This window comes from Nothobranchius furzeri, chromosome 7 (genome assembly GCF_043380555.1).
Source record: "Nothobranchius furzeri strain GRZ-AD chromosome 7, NfurGRZ-RIMD1, whole genome shotgun sequence".
NCBI lineage: Eukaryota > Metazoa > Chordata > Actinopteri > Cyprinodontiformes > Nothobranchiidae > Nothobranchius > Nothobranchius furzeri.
This window is the reverse complement of record NC_091747.1, coordinates 59,077,919-59,100,487: the sequence shown is the minus strand read 5'-3', so window position 1 is coordinate 59,100,487 and position 22,569 is coordinate 59,077,919. Positions and strand designations below refer to the sequence as shown.

At 43.3% G+C, this 22,569-nt stretch overlaps 1 protein-coding gene across 2 annotated transcripts; it reads left to right on the top strand.

Annotated features, from left to right (window-relative positions):
- Positions 1-3,406: 3,406 nt before the first annotated feature.
- tnk2a (tyrosine kinase, non-receptor, 2a) lies at positions 3,407-21,128 on the top strand. 2 transcript variants are annotated; one of them, XM_015955480.3, is made up of 21 exons: positions 3,407-3,549; positions 4,348-4,424; positions 7,724-7,946; positions 9,199-9,361; positions 9,466-9,536; positions 9,645-9,851; positions 9,934-10,083; positions 10,364-10,459; positions 10,544-10,725; positions 10,800-10,926; positions 11,019-11,165; positions 12,027-12,121; positions 12,309-12,503; positions 12,982-13,073; positions 13,156-13,200; positions 13,267-13,502; positions 16,282-16,485; positions 16,555-17,129; positions 17,373-17,508; positions 17,765-17,860; positions 20,816-21,128. In XM_015955480.3, the coding sequence occupies exons 3-21, from the start codon at positions 7,848-7,850 to the stop codon at positions 20,975-20,977; spliced, it is 3,078 nt and encodes a 1,025-aa protein (XP_015810966.3). In that variant the 5' UTR covers positions 3,407-3,549; positions 4,348-4,424; positions 7,724-7,847; the 3' UTR covers positions 20,978-21,128. The 2 variants fall into 2 exon arrangements, with proteins under 2 accessions (XP_015810966.3, XP_070409355.1); XM_070553254.1 differs by lacking the exons at positions 3,407-3,549; positions 4,348-4,424 and adding an exon at positions 7,504-7,599.
- Positions 21,129-22,569: the final 1,441 nt, after the last annotated feature.

Sequence of the window (22,569 nt, the reverse complement as noted above, 5' to 3'; positions counted from 1 at the left end):
GGGAGGGGGACTCGTGCTGCACACACACAGCTGGTGTGATCGGCTCTGAAAAGCGTTGAACACAATTTGCAGGTCACGTTTAATTTTCACGGAGACCGGCCGCGGATTCCTCTTCCGGTCGGCATTCTAGGAATCAAAACTAGGAATCGAAATTAAAAACTTTGAACGGTTCTGGGAAAAACTAACAGTTGGAACCGGTTCCAATCGATGCTCGATGCCCAACCCTAGTGTTCGGTTTTGGCACAATTAACTAAACTGGCTCCATAATTTGCATTTAAACCATTTATGTTGCACAGTTTACGTCGGAGAAAAGTAACGTTATCGGGAGCAGCGCCTTCCATAATGATGATCTGACGGTAGTTTTTGCCTACCACTTTGTGCGTTAGTTTTGTATGTTGTGTATTTATCGAGAGCAGTGTCTCTCATATTTCACTTACGGGTGGAACAGCTTATCGGGAACAGTGTGTCCCAGAGTTTTATACTTGACTTTTTGTCGGTTTGATTTGTTTTTGGGTGCAGACTTCTGAACTTCCTGGTGTTTGGGCAGCTGTGTTTTGTTTTGGATGTTACGGTTTTAATGGGGCGGAGCGTAATGTGGAGTGATGAGCAACCAAATATGTTTCCATGTTATAAAAAAGTGCCAGGACGAGAGTTGAAATGGACTCTGACAGTGATTGGCTCGTTGGATTAAACTTTGTGTAAAGCAAGAGAAACTAGTTGCACGCTGTTAGCCTGCAGTGTTCAAGGATTTAAATCCATGCGTCTGTAATGAGAACTCCATTAATCTTATGATCCTTCGTTAACGTCATCAATTATTTTAGATTTTAAAGTTTAAAACAGTTTTCTGCGCACCAACAGCGATGTTCAAGTAAAGCTAGGTAAAAGTCATTTCCCTAGCCAGTTATTGCATCTCTTAGATTTGGTGAAACAGGTTGAAGTATTTTGTTCTTGATCTCAAAATGTATTTTTCCTTCCATAAATTCTAATTTCTGAATTGGTTAATCATTTAATGAAATCATCATTTATGCAGGGATGAAGAAAATTCACCTAATTTCTAAAGTTTAGTGAAGTATTTGGTTTTTCAGTAGTGAAAATGTTGAAATGCACTGTTTTCCTGATGTGTTACAAAAGCCAGTTCTTGTGAACCTCGTTACCTCTGAACTTGTTTCTTTGCAGAACAACAATCATGACGAGCTGCATGTGAATTAGTTTACTAGCTAAAAGGCACTCTGCATGCATTTCCCTCCCAGTTCATGTTACAGAACCAAACCCCACCCGGGCCTAGGAACTGCTTATTCTGCTAAATGTTTCATATTTTTCTGCATATTTTACCTCTAAAGAATTGTCAGTACCAAAGGAGTTCCAAATTCATGAAGTAAGAACGTTGTTTATTCTGATTTCTCTTTGTTTTCTCATCAGGTCTGTCTAACCCTGTTGAATTCTGAAAATAAACATGTTTTTTTTTTCCTTCACTGTTTAAAACGTATTCAATTGAAGGTTTAATTTACTTTAGTTGATGTTTAATGCAGTTTCCAAATCCAGCAGAAAATGTGTAATAAATTCCTTTGGCTAGCTAATCTTCGACTTGGCTTTTTATCTCATCAATAACTTCCTGTTGGGTCATTTCATGCCGTCTCATTTCCATCCTAATCCTGTAGCTTCTGTTTTTTGAAAAAGACCAAATTCATAAGTCTTCAAGTTTATCTGGAGATGTATGGAAGTGCTTCATTCTAGATCAGGGGTAGACAACAACTCCCTTCCCCAATGAAGGTATCCAACATGTTTTAGTTGTTTCCCTGCTTCAACAACAGCAGGTGATTAACAGGCTTTTGCAGAGCCTGATGAGCTGCTGAACATATGAATCAAGTGTGTTGGAGCAGGGAAACAACTAAAACATGCTGATACTGGCCCTCAGGGAAGGGATTAGTCCACCCCTGATAGATTCAAGAATCTTAAGCTCAATTAAAATGGTTGCTCCATTCACAGGGCTACCAACTTGCTCCTTGTCTAAATACTTATAATTACTTGTAATCTGCATTTTGATTTGATTTGATTGATGAACACATACTTTAGGTGAATTGGATGGAAACATCAAAACTCAATTCCTTAGTATCTGGCTTTTGAGAGTAAGAAATTTTCTGCCCTCTGCTGGAAATAAGCAGTTACTACAGGCAGCAGTCGTAAAGCTAAACCAGAACTCATTATCACTTCTTGTAGATTCCTTCAAAATAAAATGTACCATTTAATATTTATTATGGGTTTTAATTGAGTGTTAAACTGCATAGTTTGACAGGACCAGAATGAACAAGCTAGTTCACAAAGCCAGCTCCGTTCTGAGCTGCCTACTGGATTCATTTGGGGAAACACGTGAAAGGACGATGCTGGGAAAAATGACATCCGTCTTTAAAAAAAAACTTCCACCCGCTGCATTTCACTGTGGAGACCATGGACAGCTCCTTCAGAGGCAGACTGAGACATCCCAGATGTAACACAGAACGCTACCGTAAGTCATTCATCCCCTCTGCAGTAAAAGTGTATAACTCTACAGTTTAACTGGTACTGGCATTATCCTGGTACACAATAACCCCAATGAAATACTCATTATGCGTTAAATACTTGTGCAATACCAGATTTACATAGTATGTCTGTGTCCCCATAATGTGACATAACTGTTCAGCAGTGAAAATGAATGTAAACTTCAGGTACATGAAAATATTTAATTTTTACATTTCATCAATGCATTTGGTATGTTTAGCTCATAAAAAACAAGTGGGTTCTTTACATAGCGAACATTAATTGTCTCAGAAAAATGAAATCCTCCTTAATCTCACTTGTTTTTTTTCTCTGCCAGACTAATGTGTCTTCTAGCCAAACCCAATGGTCACTGCCCCCCCATACACACACTCAAAAATAAAAGTAAAAAAAAAAAAAAAAGAGAATGTCACTCCCAAGACTTTTTAAAAAAAATTGGCAGTCCTGCATTCATGTTCTGATTTAAACTTATCTAGTAGAAACTTGCTATGCATATAACATCATGCAATTACTGCATGTTTCATTTTTGTAATTTATTTAAAAAAAAAGCTTGATTAGTGACAAAGCAATATTTTATGTTTAAAATGGACATACGCTTGTATTCTTTTCAAATTACCTGTTAAATAGTTTAACAAGAATATAAAGTGATTGATCTTTACTAAAAAAGTTTGTAATATCTTTTTATTCGTGATTTATCCAAAGACACCTTTATTTTGAAATCTTAACCGGAAAGTCAAAATGCGGAGGAGCGTCTTTACGTTTTGACGCAAAATGACGCTCAAATCCCGGCACGCGCACGGAGGAAGAAGAAAGATAACGGAATACACAACGCAGTTTTCCTTCTGGGAGGAGTCGGGACTAACCGGCCGAAAGGGAACGACTTTCTCCCTCCAACCCCGTCCTCACAGGGTCTTACTCTGGGATTTAATGTTTGTTTTATTAGCATGTAGCAAAGCAACCAAGGAATGCTAACAAACCAAGGCAAATAGTCGTCGTTCAGTCCGCTGCAATTGAAAGGTAGGAGTATATGAAACGGAGAAGAAGAGCTAATGAGATTAAGATTGGCCTAAAATCTTATCTCTCGTTTTATAATTTTACAAGTTTTTGTCAGAAACCAGTCAAGCGATTTAACTTGATAAACATTTTTGAAGCTAGAATCAAGAATATAAACCCACTCCACCGTTTATTACGTGTCTTTGGAGGAGCAAGCCTGATAGACGATCACATTTGTCTTATCCAGTTCAAATAATGTCAGAAAGCTCATCTATTTTCAGACAATAGCGACATGTTGATGCATTTTCACAGATGACACATCAACACTTGATTAGAAACACCTGTTTACCTGCCTATTCGCCAGGTCAGCCAATCACGTATCAGCTGAAAACCCTCCAGTGCACTGGCTCATTGAACTAGCCTGTGTTAAAGGCTGAATCACAATAAATGTCATTTGATGACGTAACTAAAAGCTGAACGTTAAAGAAATGCTGCTATCATGACAATTCACCAAGAATAACAGACTTTTGGAGTTCTATGCGGTCTTCAGGCATTTAATCTTCTGATAAAGTGTTCAGTTTGGTGAGAGGTTTGTTTAATATTTGTATCTTAACCATTTTTGATCTTTGGGACTCGTAGTTTCTCTTTAAATATATTCAGGTGAACCAGGTTTTATGACTTTGTCAGGTTAGCAGCAGGTCTGTCTGAGCCTCACTGTCGAATCATTTTTCATCGGTTTATCACAACTGTGACATATCGTTCCATTTCTATACCAACAAATTAACAGGTTGTTGACATTTTAAATTTCCCTCTTTCTCGTAGACATGCCATCCCTCCATCCATGGCTGTGTTGGCGCTCGCTCCGGACTGCAGCTGATCCCTCTTAAAACCTCTGCAGGGTAACCGTAATTTTCTTTTTACACCAACGAGCCAACAGACAGTTTAACTTTGCTTAAGAGTTGTGATGTGATCCTTCGTTTACTCCCAGAATATTGTGGTTTAAGTGAAATGTGTGAACATTTAAAGTGTTTCTGACATACGTGACACTTTTTTACTGATTCTGTTCCATTTTTTTTTATCTAAATCTATTCATGGTTGCTGGCAAGTTAGTTGTGTTCAAGATGTTGAAGGAAGCCTCCTCCACATGTTCTAGGTTGAATCATTTTGCTGTTGCCAGCATTAGAAGTGTAATGGTTAATTTACATGTTGTTTAATAAGCCATAAGACGTAAGATTCCATAGTAAATATGAAATCAGTCTTATGGATCTTTGGGTACTGTTTAACCAGAAGATTGGAACTTTTTATTGCAGGGATTATGTAACAACTTCGTATTAACTCAGAGACAACAGAAGAGAGTCAAGTTTAAAAAGTTTAAAGATTTATTACTTAACAAATTAAACTAGACTAACTTTAACACTAAATGTATGGTGTAACTAAGGTGGATGAGACGGAGAATGGTGTAGTGTGGGATGTTGTTCAGAACCAGCAAATCTGGAGAAACGATTATTTCTTATGGGAAGTGAAGGTGATGTCTTCGCGCTAAGCTTTGGTTATGAGGTTTAATTCAATTCAATTCAATTCTTTATTTCACTCAAAGTTTAAATATACAAACTTCAAATCAGAATATAAGCATTCAAGTGAAATAGGGGGAGGAAGAAGAAAAAATCTTATATGACCTACCCCCTTTAACTAAGACAAGATAAATAACAAAAAGTACAAAATAGCCTTATACACAAAAAATAAACCGCTCTCTTACTTCCACAAATAATATCACTGCTAAAACATTAATCCTCCATCCTCAACTTACCAAATCATACGATTTTAGCATTTTATCTTTATACGTTTTTTTGAATTGATCAGTAGTTGCACATTTTTTTAATTCATCATCCAGGTTATTCCATAATTTCACACCATATATTGAAATTTATACACATTCGACGCCATTTGTCGGTCTACGTACCCTTTTGGAAGTCCCCGTCTAGATCAGGAATGTCGAGGTCCAGTTTGACCTTCTCTGGAACCGAAGCCGGTAGGAAAAGCAGCGATTGCTGACCAGACCAGTCTTTGAGATACTTCCGGGTCACAACGGTTTTGCTGGCATCTAGTGAGACCCAAACCTGGGTCGTGAGTTCAGCTTTTATTATGAAAGGAACCGTTGCAGCAGTTGGAACAGCAACAGATTTTGTCCAGCTTGTCGTTGGTTCTTTCGGCTGAAGAGGAAAGTTACGGATTGGCCACTCCGACAACTTCTCTAGAACGCTTTGAACTGGCGTTAGAAATGACGTGGGCATAGTTTTATACTTCGGATGTTTTGGTTTATGGTCGACTGAAAAGATGACAGATTTACCAAACACCACCAAAACCACGCCTCCATCAGATCTGGAAGATTCTGATTGGATCAGTAAAAGCAATGTGTCATGTCTTAACGCTACGTGAGATCAGTCCTAGTGGAAACATTTAAAGTCATATTACTGATTATATTCTATAGGATTATAATAAAGTAATATTTTGATTTCACAGATTGGTCACATCTTATTATTGACTAACACTTTGATTAGCTTTATTAAAAATAGAGATCTTTAATTTATTAAAAGGAGAGAGTCCTTTCTTCATTCTTCTGTTGAGCTGGAAAGAAGCGGTTTAGAGCAAATGCATGAGACCTTGAGGCCATATCTCATGCAGACTAGTTCTGTGTCAGAGGAGAGGCGGAAACTGTAATTTCATTCCGTTACAGAAGAAATTAAAGCTTCCATTTGGACACCAGTGAAAAGCTAAATTCAGATTGTTTCGCACCCTGGTCGCTGAGAGCCCCTATCTAGCATGTTTTAGTTGTTTCCCTGCTCAACACACCTGGTTTGAATCAGTGGCTAACTAACAGTCTTGCTGACCTGCTGAACAGCCGATTCAACCATAGAATCAGGTTTTAGAGCGTTACCCTAAAATCGTGCAGGATAGAGATGATGGCTCGGGCTTTAAGCTCATTTTAGCTCTTTTGCTCATAACCTACATACACTGCTGCTGCTGCTGCTGCTGCACCTCATGCACCAGTTAGCATGGATTTGCTGTCACATGCTGCTAATGGAAACGGCCCTCATCTTAACTCATCATTTTTTCTTTGTCGCTTTGATCTGCTGCAGAATCTAAAGTACAGGAATACCAGTTTAGCCTTTTAGGAAAAAGTTGCATCCAAGGTAAAACAAGAAGGTTTGTGAGGTCCTGAATGACCAACAAGCTACGACCAAAACTTCACATTTTAACTGCAAATCATGAATCATCTGCATGCAGCTGAATACAGCTGACCTCTCTAAATTCTGGTGTTTTTATTTCTTTCCTGCTGAAGTAAAAACTATTTATTTATGAAATCCGTAGGAACCAACTGCTCTTACCAAGCAGACCAAGAACCACATTTTAATTAACGTGGCAGTTTCTCTACATATTTAAATACTTTTCATTTTGCTTCACAGATCAAAACTCTAAAAGTTTATACCCATTGCATAGTTACAGTTTATATAACTACATTTATATTTCAACTAAATGCTAAACCTATTTCCTGGAGTGAGTCGTTGTTTATGTGTAGATCTTTTTGAAGCCAACGTGGTTTAGGAACATTTAGAACATCTGCAAGTCTTGAATCGGGTAAAAGTGTTTAAAACTTTTAAATAACACCAGAACGTTTCTGCAGCCTTTTGCTAAGATGCAGTCGGCAGTTTGCAGCGTTATAAATCAAAGAGCGGCAGCCCTTCTGCCTGATAACTAACTTGATGTATCTGTAGAATAAAATATTGCTCCTGTGATGCTGTGGTTGTGTGATTTAATGACGCATCTGTAGAGATGTGTTTGTCCTTTATTGAATGGATTCTGGGGAAATCTCCTTTCAGAGGTTTCGCTGTGTTCCGTTTTTCTTTCATCTGCCCACATTTTTATCTCCGTCCTCTCCTCCTCCTCCTACCTCTGCGATTTCACTCTCATGCTCTCATTAGAGCTGCTGAATTATTCAACATCAGTGGGCTCGGCCGCTGAGCCAGGAGCAGATGGAGAAGAGAGGAGGAGATGATGGAGGTGTCCGACGCTGCAGTGAGTCAGCAGGGAGCTAACAGAGCAGCGGGAGGGAGGGAGGATGGAGACGGCTTTAGGTGATACGACAGGAGAGTGCAGCACCAAACGCCCCGTCAGAGTGCTTGTGTTTTTGTGTGTGCAGGCGTGCATCGATCGAGCGAACATGGGAGGTCATGGAGCTGAGCGAATGTTAACGCATTAAAGCAACGTCTGAATAGCACAGGAGGAGGAGAGCTTCAGACAAGGACGTGAGGAGCTGTTACGGTATGGGGGAGAGCTACATGTACCAGCGACTCCCCTACACCCGCGGAGAGGGGGAGGGGGACGATGAAGAGGAGAGAAACAGAAGAGTCGGGGGACAGATGGTAAGGTCTGGAGTAACGCATCGCCCAGCCAAAAAAAGTCGCCACCCCCCCCAAAAAAAAGGTCACACACACTCTTAATATTTCAGACCTCCTTTAGCTTTGACGACGACACACATTCGCTGTGGCGTTGTTCTGATGAGCTTCTGCAGTGTCACCAGGTTTATCTGCATCCAGTGTTGCATTAATGTTTCACCAAGACCTTGCATTGATGGTGGTGGAGTCTGACCGCTGCCCAGAGCCTTCTCCAGCACATCCCAGAGATTCTCAGTGGGGTAAAGGTCTGGACTCTGTGGTGGCTGATCCATCTCACGCTCCCTGAACCACTTCCTGTTGCTGAACCTAGACCTGACCACCTGCAGCAAGCCCAGATCATAGCCCTGCCCCCACAGGCTTGTACAGTAGGCAGTAGGCATGATGGGTTCATCACTTCATCTGCCTCTCTTCTTACCCTGATGCGCCATCGCTCTGGAACAGGGTCCATCTGGACTCCTCAGACCAGCTTTAATAGCGCGTTGGACCCAGTTTTAGTCGTTTCTGCATCTCCTTCGATGCTTTCTCTGCTTGATGCCGATGATCTGACCCTGCTCACACAGACCAACATCTTTCCCACGACCACCAGGTGTGTCGTTCCACACGGTTGTTTAAGAAATGAGAAGCAGCTCGTTGAACCAGCTGGGTTTAAATGACGTGCTGCAGCTGCTACCTGTCTGCTCTGTTAAATCCAGGTAGTGTAGATGGGCTTCAGTCTTTATGTTATATTTGTGTGGGTGTGGTCACTCAGAGTGAAGAGGACCTCCTTTTTTCACGTTGAGCTGGAATCGGCCACCATAAGTGTCTCATACTGGAAATCTGCCAGTTTAACCATCAACATATTCAGTGGTTAAAGTCTGCCAGGAAACTTCAAAACCATCTTGTTTTTGTTTTCGTGACACCTAAAGTTTATCATGATACATTACAGCTGTACACTTTATGTTGTCAGGAAGGACAAAAAGTCATTGGGTTGTCTTACTTTTAGAATTTCTTTTGTTTTGGGATCTTTGTTCAGCAAAACGAGACGTTTGACGAGGATGAACTCGACCATTTTTGTGTTTTTGATGCAGAAACAACTAAAAACCTTTGAAAATCACTGTTTTCGTTCAAAATTAAAGCTGGTTGCTACTAGTAACAACTGTGTGTGTGGGTGTGGGTGTGGGTGTGGGTGTGTGGGTGTGGGTGTGGGTGTGTGTGTGGGTGTGGGTGTGGGTGTGTGTAGATGCAGTGTGAGGAGGGCACAGATTGGCTGCTGGAGCTGCTGACTGACGTTCAGCTGCAGCAGTACTTCCTGCGAATCCGCGACGAACTCAACGTCACACGACTCTCCCACTTTGATTACGTCAAGAATGAAGATCTGGAGAAGATTGGCATGGGACGTCCGGGTTGGTCTTCTAAAACCACCTCTAACGGTTCATTAAGAAATGTTTAACTTTTCTCAGAGTTTATTTGCTTCGTATGCGAGTGCGGTTGGTTTGTGTCGATTCAGGTCAGAGGAGGCTTTGGGAAGCCGTCAAAAGAAGACGAGCCCTTTACAAACGCAAGTCCTGGATGAGCAAGGTGCAAAACCACGCCTGTCCAGCAGATATTTCACACATTGCTTTGATCTGACGTCATGGGGCCGTGACCTGAAGAAGAGCAATGGTTCCCTTGTTCTCTCACCTGTAGGTGTTTCCTGTGAAACGGTCAGATGCAGACCCCCAGCAGCCCCTCCCTCAGGGCCCTTCATCAGCTGCCCTTCCTTCCAGCAGCGAGCCGGGAGCCTCGCTCACCTGCCTCGTCAGAGAGTCGGAGCTGCAGCTGTTTGAACGGCTGGGAGACGGGACGTTCGGCGTGGTGCGGCGAGGGGAGTGGACCGGACCCAATGGCAGAGTGGTGAGAAGAACGTGACGTACATAACGGCTTTAAGTCCAGGTTGTGCTGTTTGTTTCATGGCTATGGCTTTGTTGTTGTTCAGCTGTCGGTGGCTGTCAAGTGTCTGAAGGCAGGCGTGCTGGATGCAGACGGTCTGGATGATTTCATAAGGGAGGTGAACGCCATGCACTCGCTGAGCCACCAGAACCTCATCTCCCTGTATGGGATTGTCCTCACGCAGCCCATGAAGATGGTGAGCCTCGGTCTCTCAAGTCAGATGTTTTGTATTTTTGAAGACTCTACGGTTTTCTGATCAGTGTTTCTCATGATGGGTCTTAGTTAATCATCGGTTGGGTTAATGATGCTAACCTTCTGATATCTTCAAGTCCACAGTCAGTAGTTTTATATTGTGATATCTGATATGTAAATAATATACTGATGGGTTCCCCCCGTGATAATGGGTTTAAACTGTAGGTTTATTCAGCCCTGGTGAACTTTGACCTCAGCAGGTTTCCTGGTATGTTTGGGTTTAGGTGACCGAGCTCGCTCCTCTGGGTTCCTTGTTGGATCGTCTGAGAAAGCGTCAGGGCCACATCCTCATCTCTCTCCTGTGCAACTACGCCGTTCAGGTCGGTTGATGCAAACGCCTCTGAAAACGGCTCCGTTCTTCACCTCGCATGACCTCTGGAACGTGTTTTCGTGTGTCTGACCAGGTGGCGTGTGGAATGGCTTACCTGGAGCAGAAACGCTTCCTCCACAGGGACCTAGCTGCCCGCAATGTTCTCCTATTTAGCAATGAAACTGTGAAGATTGGAGACTTTGGCCTGATGAGGGCGCTACCTACACACACTGACCAGTACATCATGGAGGAGGGCCACAAAATCCCTTTCCCTTGGTGAGACCAGGCTGCTTTGATTTTATTCTTTTCTTCGTTTTGACGTTCTGTTTCTCTTGGTCTTCTGTCTCCAGGTGTGCTCCAGAGTCCCTCAAGTCTCGAACTTTCTCTCATGCGTCTGACACCTGGATGTTTGGAGTGACTCTGTGGGAAATGTTCACCCACGGCCAGGAGCCATGGCTGGGGCTGAACGGCAGCCAGGTGCAGCTTTTCACTTTTATCGTGGAAATGTTAGAAAATAACCCCACCGTTGTACCAGCTGAACTCATCGTCTCATTTACGTGTGTCTGCAGATCCTCCACAAGGTGGATGTCGAGGCTGAGAGGCTGTGCAAGCCCGATGACTGTCCTCAGGACGTCTACAATGTCATGCTGCAGTGCTGGAGCCCAAAACCTGAGGACAGGCCCACCTTCATCGCTCTCAGAGACTTCCTGCTCGAGGTAAAACTGCTGTGAATCTCATGCGGTTTGTGACAAAAACACATCTACAGTGATCCCTCGTTTATCGCGGTAGATGCGTTCCAGACCTGGCCGCGATAGGTGAAAATCCGCGAAGTAGGGACTCCATATTTACAGTACAGTGTCCGAACCCAAGGCCAGCCTCTTCCAGCTAGCCGGCCTCCACTATGGACCACAACTCCCAGCATGCCCCTCGCGGGGATTCCCTCCACGTCGCACCTACCTCACAAACCGCGGCTATAAACGGAAGTCGCCTTTCCAGCTCACCACTCAAGTCATCGTTTCTTCAGATTCATGATCAGAGTTTCCAACCTACCGATCCATCCCACGAACTACCAGCTCATAGTAAGTTATCTTACTTACTTCTGGAAAGCCCGGCATTTCCGTGTCACTTCGTTGACGCTCGAACGCTCGGGGGTTTCCTAGATTAAATCGTGAGCCGGCGTTTCACCGACGCTCTCACTTCCGCGTCTGTGAAACCACGCGCTCCCTACAAGCTCAACTCCCGAATCCAGCCGACCAGTCTGACATACAGGACTGTATTGAATTATCGTATGATCACATTCTCTTTTTGTGGGTAAAACTCAAGAAAAAAAATTTTTTTAATTGTTTTTTTTATAGTTTTATTACAAATAGTGCACTTTAGGATGAAATTGATGAAAAAAAACAGGAATTTCTTGATATTTCGCATAGAAAAATACCGCGAATCGGCGAATTTCCCTTGAATATGGCTCCAAAGAAAAAATCCAAAGTCGTGAATCCGCGATAAACGAACCGCGAAGTAGCGAGGGATCACTGTACTTTATGTTTCTAGCTCACTAATAACAAGTGTTGGGTCTGCAGACGATGCCTACAGACATGAGAGCCCTGCAGGACTTCGAGGAGGAAGACAAGCTCCAGATTAAAATGAGCGATGTCATCACAATCATCGAGGGAAGGTCCGTTTCACGTCTGCCTGATTCTGCTCCAGGAAGCAGCGTGAACTAACCGCTCTCTGAAGATAACAGGCTTCAGTTCTGAAGCTCATCTTCCACAGAAGCACATCTTATATGTTGCTTTTGTAAAAGATCACCTTACCAGCTAGCTAAGGAAAGGTGAAGTATAATGACGTGTGTGTTTTTGCAGGGCGGAGCATTATTGGTGGCGAGGCCAGAACAGGCAAACGCTGCGTGTCGGTCAGTTTCCTCGACACGTCGTGACATCAGTGGCCGGTTTGTCGGCCCAAGACATCAGCAAACCTCTGAAACACTCGTTTATCCACACTGGACACGGAGACACAGACCCTCACCGGAGCTGGGGTCACGCAGACCGAATAGACAGGTTCATACGCCGTCTAAGCAGGAATAAAGATGCACGTTGGTTTCAGGTTAAACAGAAACGTTACAAGCAAATAATTAAAAATACTCTTGGACTCGCAGACTTTACTATAAAAGTTTCAGGTTTTATTTTAAAGCTGCAAGATGTTTGATGTTTCTGAGGAAACAAAACTCCCAAGGGTGTTTAAAATCAAAATGTAATTTTATTACAAAAGGAAAGCCACAGAGTCTTGATACTGACGCGGCCCACTAGAGGGCAGCAGAATACCAAAAGTTGTTAAACTCAGTTTCTTTCTGGCTAATTTAAATAATTAGGTTCAGAGTTCCTCACAGTTGCTGCAGGACCACCGACATCTTTAAATAACGTGGTACTCAGCTGTTCCAGTAGCACGAAGGTGAATTAGCTTGTTAGCTAGGGTTTTTATATGTTGATTTTAAAATGTGATCTATCCTATTTTTGTTATTTCCTGACATTTCTTCAGTCTGTATTTGGGAAACCCCATGGACCCTCCTGATGTCCTAGGATTTGATTCTGGCACTGCGAGACCAACCAAACTCCCCAACCGAGCAAAAAGTAAGTAACTTTAATTTGATGTCATGATGATGCAGAAAAGCGATCCAGTTTCTCACGAAAAGCCCGACCGTGTCCTTCACAGAGAAGCCGCCTCCTCGTCCTCCTCAGCCTGCCGTTCTGCTGAAGAGTGAGTTTTTCTGTTTTTGCTGCTGGCTTAAATCGATCCACCCTGACAGACGTTTGCCCGTCCCAGAGCCGCTGTATGACTCGGTGATGGACGATTATGTCGACGATGACGACACCAGCAGTTCATCCGGTCTGAGGAAGCTGGGAGCGTCTCTGGGACTGAAGCTCCGCCCATGGGAGGGAACCGGCGTGCGCTCTGCTAAAAGCGAGGTGTCACTCATCGACTTCACAGATGACAGCTTCAGCTCGACCACGCCTTCCCCGCTGACAGAGACACGTCAACCAGATGAAGACACACTGAAGGTAGTTAGACTACTCTGTTCCGACCAGCGGCTGTCCCAGTAGAGGACAACTGGTGATGTCCAAACTCTTGGACTCCTCCTGACTTTCCTCAAGTTGTTTTTAATACTCAGATCTGACTAACTTTCAAGCTTTTTCAAAACAAAGCCCATGTTTTTCACCAAAAACCTTCAGATGCTTTTGTTTGTTTACATTTTAGTTCTGTGACAGATTCCAAAAGACAAACCTTGATTCAGGGAAAAGCGACGTCTGTTCAGCGCCAGATCGTGACAAGAATTCCTGTTTGTTTAATCTGAGTTACCGTCTTGTCACACCGTTTAATCTCAAATGAAATCAGCATCCCAGTACCTCTTTGTGGTCAGGAACCTAAAGGATGAGGTATTTCTATAGGATGATGGGCCGGTGTCGGTGGGCTGATTTTGTCACCTCGTCAGTTTAACGGGCTGCAGGAAGCGGCAGATTTAGGCAAATGGTCAGATCTGTTTGTACAGTACAGCTTATTTAATCCAGTGTGTGAAACAAAGATGGAGCACCTAAATCTCTTACATTAAAATCTCAACATTTAATCTCTGTCAGCTGATCTAAAACTCAGAAGCTACTCTGTGAAAATGAAGGCTAGCTTTATAGTTTAGCATTTCATGGGTTTTGCCTGACTAGAGACTCGTGCTAATCATATTTGTCCTTTAATATCAGCTTAGGATGTTGCACACACCAGGTTTTAGTTTTAGACCGGTTAGCAGTACTTGGTCAGCTGCAAGGAAACTGTGGAATGCTAGTTTAGCTGTCTAGTAAGTTAGGTTCAGTGAAGGGCTCCTATTCAGCATGTTTTAGTTGTTTCCCTGCTCCAACACACCTGACTTAAGAAGCTGAATCATCTGTTAGACACCCCTAGAATTTACAGGACGGTGGCCCAGGAGGGCCAGGGTCTGACGCCACTGGTTCAGTCAGCCGTAACGAACGTCGTCACGTCTCGCATTCGTCTGAAAAAGTTATTTTAAATAATTAAGCCCTTCAAAGTGCACAACGTTTAGCATTAGCTAATGCTAGCTGTGGCTAGCTGGCCATGCAGATTCCATTATTCCACTTTTCTAAAGAATCTGAATCTATTAACTAAAACCCAGGATGCACGGTGGTCCTCGCCGCTCGTTCAGTCTAAACCTGCAGCAATAACTCGACATGCTTGGCTCGTTCCAGCCGTGTGACCTTTGGTCTCTGCATGCTCAAATTTAAATTAACCGGTAAAGTTCATCAACCCCTCTGTTGTTCTGGGGGAACAGAAGTCATACTAGACAGTTTTGCTCAACATCTCATTAAGCTGGGGAATGACAAGCGTGATGTTTCGTGTTGGCAGGAAACCCTCAGTGGAGACATGGAGATGGTCTCTGTTCTCTTTGTCACCGCTGATGTGGAGGTTTATGCCTCTGACCTTTTAATGTAACCCACCCCCTCTCAGAAAACACACACACACACACACACACAGTAGAAGGGTTAGAAATGAGCATTGACTCTGGTCAAAGGTTGTGTAGAGATGCAGCCTTTGGCCTGAGGGGTTCCTCAGGGATGCACCCAGGCAGGTGCAGCATGATCATGTTCACGCTTTACCGGTCTACTGTGGGGTGGAGGTTCAAACTCCACAGCTCCAGCTTTCACATTGTGGACATTTAGTTAGTGTGATGTGTGGACTTTAATTAGTTAGAATTTTTTTTCCTTTTCTTATTTAAATGAGAAAATGTGGCATTAAGCTGTTTTGAGTGATTTTAAATGGATACTTTGCAACTTTTTCATATTTTTAATCATCTTCTTGAGTCAATATGTGCTAAAACGCGCCTTTACAGGGTTAATGAAAGGCCAGCCAGCCCCCATCACCCTCTGTGGTCAGAATATCGCACTTGTCCAAAGTTACTAGAGGTGCTGAAAAAAATCGATTCAAGTCTGAATCGGGATTCTTATTTATAAAGATTCAGAATCGATTCACAAAGGTTCAGAGTCGATTCCAAGAACTCAAATATTTGGCATGTTACAGGTTTGAGGTGCACTTTTTTGATCTTTGTTAGGAGAGTCAGTACTCCGATTACTTTTGTGGTCCCATAAACTGAGATGATTTATGCTTGAATCTGCTGATAAGAGGGCACTTGAATGTCATTTTTTCCATACTCAGAAATTTGAGATATTCTCGTATTTTCGAAGTTGATAAATGAGTACTCAGGATTACTCATGTAACTAGTTTCTACTCATACTTGAAAAGTATTTGACCGTGTTACTTTCAAAGCTACTGTTGGGTAACTACAGATTTGTTATATTTTACAAGGTAAACATAAATAAATGTTGCCTTTTGGTCAAAAGATTGTTTCTGTTTACAGTTTTAGAATCACTTTAGTTTACCTTGTAAATCTGCATTTTTGGAGCATGACCAGTTTAAAGTCAAATAAAAATGTCCCACAGCTTTAACTAACTTGTACAACAAAGTAGTAAATCCCGGAGCTGACACTCTTTGTTAATACTGATTGTGAATGGATTTAAATTGAGAATCGTGAATCGATTCTGAATCGAATCGGTACCCCAAGAACCGGAATCGAATCGTGAGTTGCTCCAAGATTCACATCCCTAAAAGTTACCTTTAGATTTTCTTCTCTTTATGCTAATAAACACGTACTTCTCCTCAGATGGTCAGCTGCAGCAGGACATCAGACGGTGTTTTCATACTGAATCTTTTTTATTGACAAGTGTCACACGTTTCTCTTTCATGACTGTAACCATTTTTGTAACTTATTTTCCACCTCAGGACACTCCGTCCATCCTGGACTGGCCTCTCCCTCAGCCAGCCTATGATGAGGTCACTGCAGACCTGGAGGACCAATCAGAGGATCAGGAAGTTCGCTCCATCAATAAGGGGTCCACTGAAGAAGCCTTGGTCACGTCGGGAGCCAGCATGGGGGGCAGGAGCGAGTCGCAGTCAGCGGACCTCTTCCAGGAGCTACAGAGAGAGGTAGGGAGGCATAAAAGACAAATGCAAAATAATTTTATTATTTAAAGTCTGATTTTCCTCTGCTGACAGGTTATGGTCAAGCTTCGGGTTCCCATGACAACTGGCCGCTCCCTCCCCTCCTCTCCCACCCCCATGCCTCTTGTTCCTTTGGGTCCCCATCGACAGATCTGCCTGCCTCCTCCCTCCCCCTGCCTCGAGGATCGGCCAGTGCTGCCTCCCCGCAGTCCTATCCCCCCCTTGCGTCCCTCCAAAAACAGCACTTCCTCCCGGCCCGCCCACCCACAGGCCCGCTCCAGCTCCATTTCACTGGGAGATGAGGACGACGTGCCCCCTCAGATCCCCCCCAGAGACCATGCTTTTTCTCAACCAGGTTCTCGCTCCTCCTCTCCCCTCCCACTGGTGCCGCCCATGGCCCTCCCCCCTCCCCCTCTGTCTGTCTCTCCACGACGGGCAGGTGGACTCCTGGGTTCCCTCTTGCCCAACAACTCTTCCTCACATTCCACACGGCTGGTGCCTCCTGGCTCATCTTACTCCTCCACCTCCTTACTAGACCCTCTCACCTTCCGAGAGGGGCGTGGCTTCTCATCACTGATCGACAGCTCTAATCCCACCCCCCTGCCGGAGAGACCAGCCTTTCTGGAGAGGTGGGTCATTTAATTATTTCTTTCATAGCTTAAGGAAGTAACTTTAAGTGAGTTGCAGCAAGTTAATCAGCAGCAACTGGACGTCCTGACTGTTTATCTTAGCAATTATAAAAAGTTCCCTCAGCAGGACTGACGAGCTAACGGGTAGTCCAAGTGCAGCTAAATGCCTGCTTCCTAAAAGCAGCTTTAATGTGACTTTATACTTTTCATGTAGTTTAGTATCATTTCTGGTTTTCTGATCAGATACGGGGCCGCCAATATGGCAGCAGTCAAACCCATGATGCAGCAGCCAGGTGGAGCCAAACCAAACACCTCCTACAACAACAACAATGGACGAGCTGCAGCTCCCAGCATGCAACAGGACCAGAGCATCACACAGGTGACATCTTGGGTCTGATATCAAAAACCAAACAATTGACCAACTCCCATTTTAAAGCTTTTATTGGTGCGTAATTTTATCAACAGATTCAACAGACAACTTTGCTCTAAAGAAACATCAGATCATTTGTTTTTTAACAATTAAATTAACTAGAATGAGGTGTTGGAATTTCATTTGTAAGAGAATCGTAGATGTTTGGAATCTGAACTTCAATTCATTTACAATCTTCTCTCATTCTGAGCGTGTTTGTCGACAGGTACAAGGAGCAGTCCATGGCGTCACGATGGAGGAGTGTACAGCCGCTCTGCAGAGTCATAACTGGAACGTTCAGCAGGCTGTTGAATATTTAAAGGTACTTTTCTCATCAGCATGCACTTTCATTAGTGTTATGTCCACCAGCCTGGCCTCTTCAGGTGGAGGAGCCAGGATCACTCAGCTCTGGTGATCCTCCTCCTCGCTGAAGAGCACAGCTGAGCTGAATCCTTCCGACGACTCACATCTGGGATAAAAAAGGGCTTTCAGCAGTCTGGGAGGCAGCAGCGCAGGGTTCTGCTGTCCTCCAGGCCTCAGATTTGTTTCAACCCCTTTTTGATGAGTTTTAACTTTGGCAGTTTTAACTCTGAGTGATGAGTTTTTAAAGGGTAAAGCTCAGAGATCCAGAGGGATTGTTTTGCAGGTTAACTTGCCAATACAATTTTATTGACTCTGGTTTTAAACGCTTACTGTTTTGGTAAAACTTTTAGAATAAGTTTTAATCAGGTATTTTTAATGTTAACCTTTTAGAGAATTTTTGTTTGGCATTTTAATAATGTTCACCATCTTTTTGCAATTTTTTTTTAGAACCTTTTGACTAATCAACCCATTTAAATCCACTGTCTTATTTCTCATGTTGCCCCCTCCATCACATTTTAACACCTCCTGTCCAGGACGTAACATAAATGGGGGCTTGTCCGGGAGGGGGTGGGTTACATTAAGTACCAAAAAAGAGTTAAAAAAAATAACGAGTCAATAAAATTGTCACTAAGTTAACATTCAAAACAATCCCTCTGGATCACTCAGAGTTAAAACTACCAAAGTTAAAACTCACCAAAAAACAGGGTTTAAACCAAAATCTGAGGCCCGGTAGCCTAGTGAACTAGTCCAAATTCTTGCTTTGCAAAGTTTGGTCTAGGCATGCTTCATTGGAACCTCCGCAGCTCCTACCAGGACTCTGGCTAGCCAATCACAACTCTCTAGAGGGGTTTCAAACACATAAAGAGCTGTGATTGGTCTATAATGGTGGGCCAATCATAGTGCTCTATCTGCTTAGTGAACAAATCACAGAGCTTTATCCGCTTTGTGGGCCAATCAGGGCACTCTATATGCCTGGTGGGTGGGATGATGCAACAGAGTGAAACAAGAGTATGTCACATTCATTGTCCAGTGGAATGCAGAGATCATTTGAAAGACAACGGTAGAACCCGCCCCACAACCAAGAGCCGTCAATGGAGCGTTGCCAGACAAAATAATACATTTATTTAGTCTGGCTTGCCAGGCTAGAAGCCTGGAGGAAGACTGCTGAAGGCGCTTTTTTATCCCAGGTGTGGGTCGTTGGAAGGATTCAGCTCAGCTATGCTCCTCAGCAGCCTGGAAGAGGAGGAGGGGCGGTGTCTGGCTGATCACCGGGGCTGGGTAATCCTGGCTCCTCCACCTGAAGAGGCCAGGCTGGTGGACATAACAATTAGAAAACCTGCTCCTCACAGCCTGGTAAGACCCACAATGCAGCATTTACGCTGAGAGGAAAGATTGGGTAACAATTACTGTCTTCTGTCCAGGCAGCAGTCATCCTGCTGATTGACTGTTCCTCGAGGGCTGCTATCCAGCATCTTTTAGTGTTTTTTATTGCTCCATAAACCAGATTTTATACATTAAAATTTTCTAATAAGACTCAATTTATGAATTCTCTTTATCTGCAGCTATAATCATCAAAATTGCAAGAAATGAGAATTCACTTTGAGTAAGTTTTACTTTAGTGCCTATAGATATAAATACTGTAATACTGTGTCATAAATAAGACTTCCCTAAATGGAATGGGGAGCTCAAGTCTCCTCCCTTTCCGGCCAGCTCATGGGTTCCCAGAAAAATGAATGCAAGTCAACGAGGCTAAGGCCCTGTCCACACGTAGCCGGGGATCTGCCAAAACGTAGATACTTTTCTACGTTTTGGCCTGTCATCCACACGAAAACGGATCTTTTTAAAAACTCCGGCCAAAGTGAAGATCTGCGTTTTCTCCGTTTTGGGTGTCTGCGTGTGGACGGACAAAACCGGAGTTTTAAGGTCCGCAACGTCACTTTCCGCGACAGAAAAATGCTGACATCACGTGTGCGACCTGTGTTTACACTAGCCGGCATCATGGATGCCCTCAGAGCTGCGTTCTGTCACTACCCGATCCATCAATTGTCCAAGCGCTTGCTGCTTGTTTGTTTTTGCAAGCGGAATTACTGCTCCTTGCGGAAGACCACAGACGAAGGACGAGGTTAAGAACGGGGGAAGTACTGCCGCCTACAGGTCTGGCATGTCGTTAACAACGTATTTATCCGGGTACGTGTGGACAGAGTTGGTTTTTAAAACGCGGTGGTGTGGATGCAAGTTTTTGGAGGGGCGGATATTAGTTTTCAAAAACCCCCGGCTACGTGTGGACTAGGCCTAAAAGAGCTCTTTTCTAATCCGCTTTGCCTTACACCCTGGATCACACACATGCTGGTTGTACTTCAATTTAAATGAAAAGTAATGAAATGTTTTTCGACCATGCTAGTCACTTACTTTGAGATTTGTATTTGAGATGATGTAATTAGCATGACTACAAATCAGTATGTTGCATATTTGACGTCACCACATAATCTCTCCCCTAGCGTAGCTGCCACTTACCACGTGACCAGATTTATGGTGGGTTTTCCTTCTAAAGGAAAGATTTGAAGTTTGTAGAACTTACAGCCATTTTCCCTGTTTTTCTCCTCGTCTGGTTAGATGACGTCATTTCGGTGTAGCGCATTTCCCCCATTTGAAAATCGTCGCTTTCTTGGCATCAAAATGAGTCTTTAAAATTCACAAACATCATATGTGAAGTCCATGGCGCATAACAAGCGGGATTAGAAAATAGCGTTTTTAGCCATATTGTCTTGCATTCATTTCTTGGCTCTTCCGGGGACCCCTGGTCCAGAAGTAGGTGGGTGTGACCTAGGCTCCCTATAACAATATTTTATACACAGAGCAAGAGTGCAAGTAGTCATGGCAACAGATGACATACCTTGGTGTACATATCCTCCAGGTGGAGCAGCTGTTCTGCTTGGGACTGCGTTCAAGAGCGGAGTGTGAGGAGCTGCTGCAGCATCACCACTGGAACCTGGAGCAGGCCGGCACGGTCATGCTGGACTCGCTTCCCAACGGGTCATCTACAGTCGAGTCAACTACAAACACAACCGCTGTTTAATGTTTCTGTGATTAAAAAGCTTCATGTGGGAATAAAACACGATGCTAAATTAATTTAGAGATGCAGGTAGTTTCTTTCCACAGGCTGAAGGACAAACCCAATTTTAACCAGCAACTACAGATACATGAGCAGATGCCCTCATTTATCACAGCCTCAGAGGCCAGAAAGGACATTTAGTAAAGCTACCAACCAAGATGTTTTCATTAGAACTGATGAAACTTTGGCCCTCATTGTGTTTTCCTGTTGACACAATCAGCTGCTGACGACACCGATCCGCTAAGATGACTCGTCGCTTCACGATGTAAACGAGGAGAATTCTAGGGAAGAGCCTACACACACACACACACACACACACACACACACACACACACACACACACACACACACACACACACACACACACACACACACACACACACACACACACACACACACACACACACACACACACACACACACACACACACACACACACACACACACACACACACACACACACACACACACACACACACACACACACACACACACACACACACACACACACACACACACACACACACACACACACACACACACACACACACACACACACACACACACACCTCTCTAACCAGGCTGCATTTATGATGGGAGTGTGGGTGTTAGCTGGTGGCTGCAGTAGGTTTGTTCAGCTTCTGGTCGTTAGTGAAGCAATATAAAACTGATGTGGCTGTTTTTAGTCCAGATGTAAGATAATGTATATAAATGTTGTTTGATGTGTAACTGCTGGTCAGAAAATGGTGTTTATGACTGCATGAGTTTTAACAGTTGGACTTCCGGAGGGTATTTATCTTTACAAATGACATATTTAAGACCGAGTTGTTAAACTGTCTGATAATCTAAGAGCCTGTTGCTTAGTCCTTCAAGTAAGCTGCTGCTGCTTCTGTGCTCAAACTGTTTGTATGATGATCACATTTGGCTGCTTAAAGAAGCTTGAAAATAGAATTTGTTAATAAATACCATCTTCAGAAACACTGAATTGTTTAGTGTGGTTGCTAGAAGGAATGAATGCCTTGCAGGCAGAACTCGGGGCACAAAACGCCAAAATCTGGATTAGATAGTAACACAATCTACCTCTGACTTGCAACTATGTTTTATCTCCAAATAACTCACACCTGAGTTCCACTGTGTGGTGGCGTTGCTAATGCTAATGGTTAGCTTAAACTAGCTGATATATTGGCAGTTTCCTGGACGCCAACCCAACAACTGTTGAGAGCCAAGACGGATGAATCCATGAATGTGAAGTGACAGTGTGATGTAGATATGTAAGGCTTTTCTAAAGTTTCACCGTCTATTTTCTGTCAGAAGCTGGTGTAGGAGACTATTTTCATCTTCAGCCTGCATGAAAAGCTCAGAGACCAGTCATAATCAGGTTTTAGTGAAACACACCTTTAACCCTTACCCAACGTTTAAATTTTCTAACATTAAAGTCATTCGAGCACAAAACAATGCTCTAATGTGAGGTAAGGGTCAAGAAAAAAAAACTTTCCCACTTGTGAAATTATATTAACTTGGACTAATGGTTAATTATATCCAATAAACTATCAAAA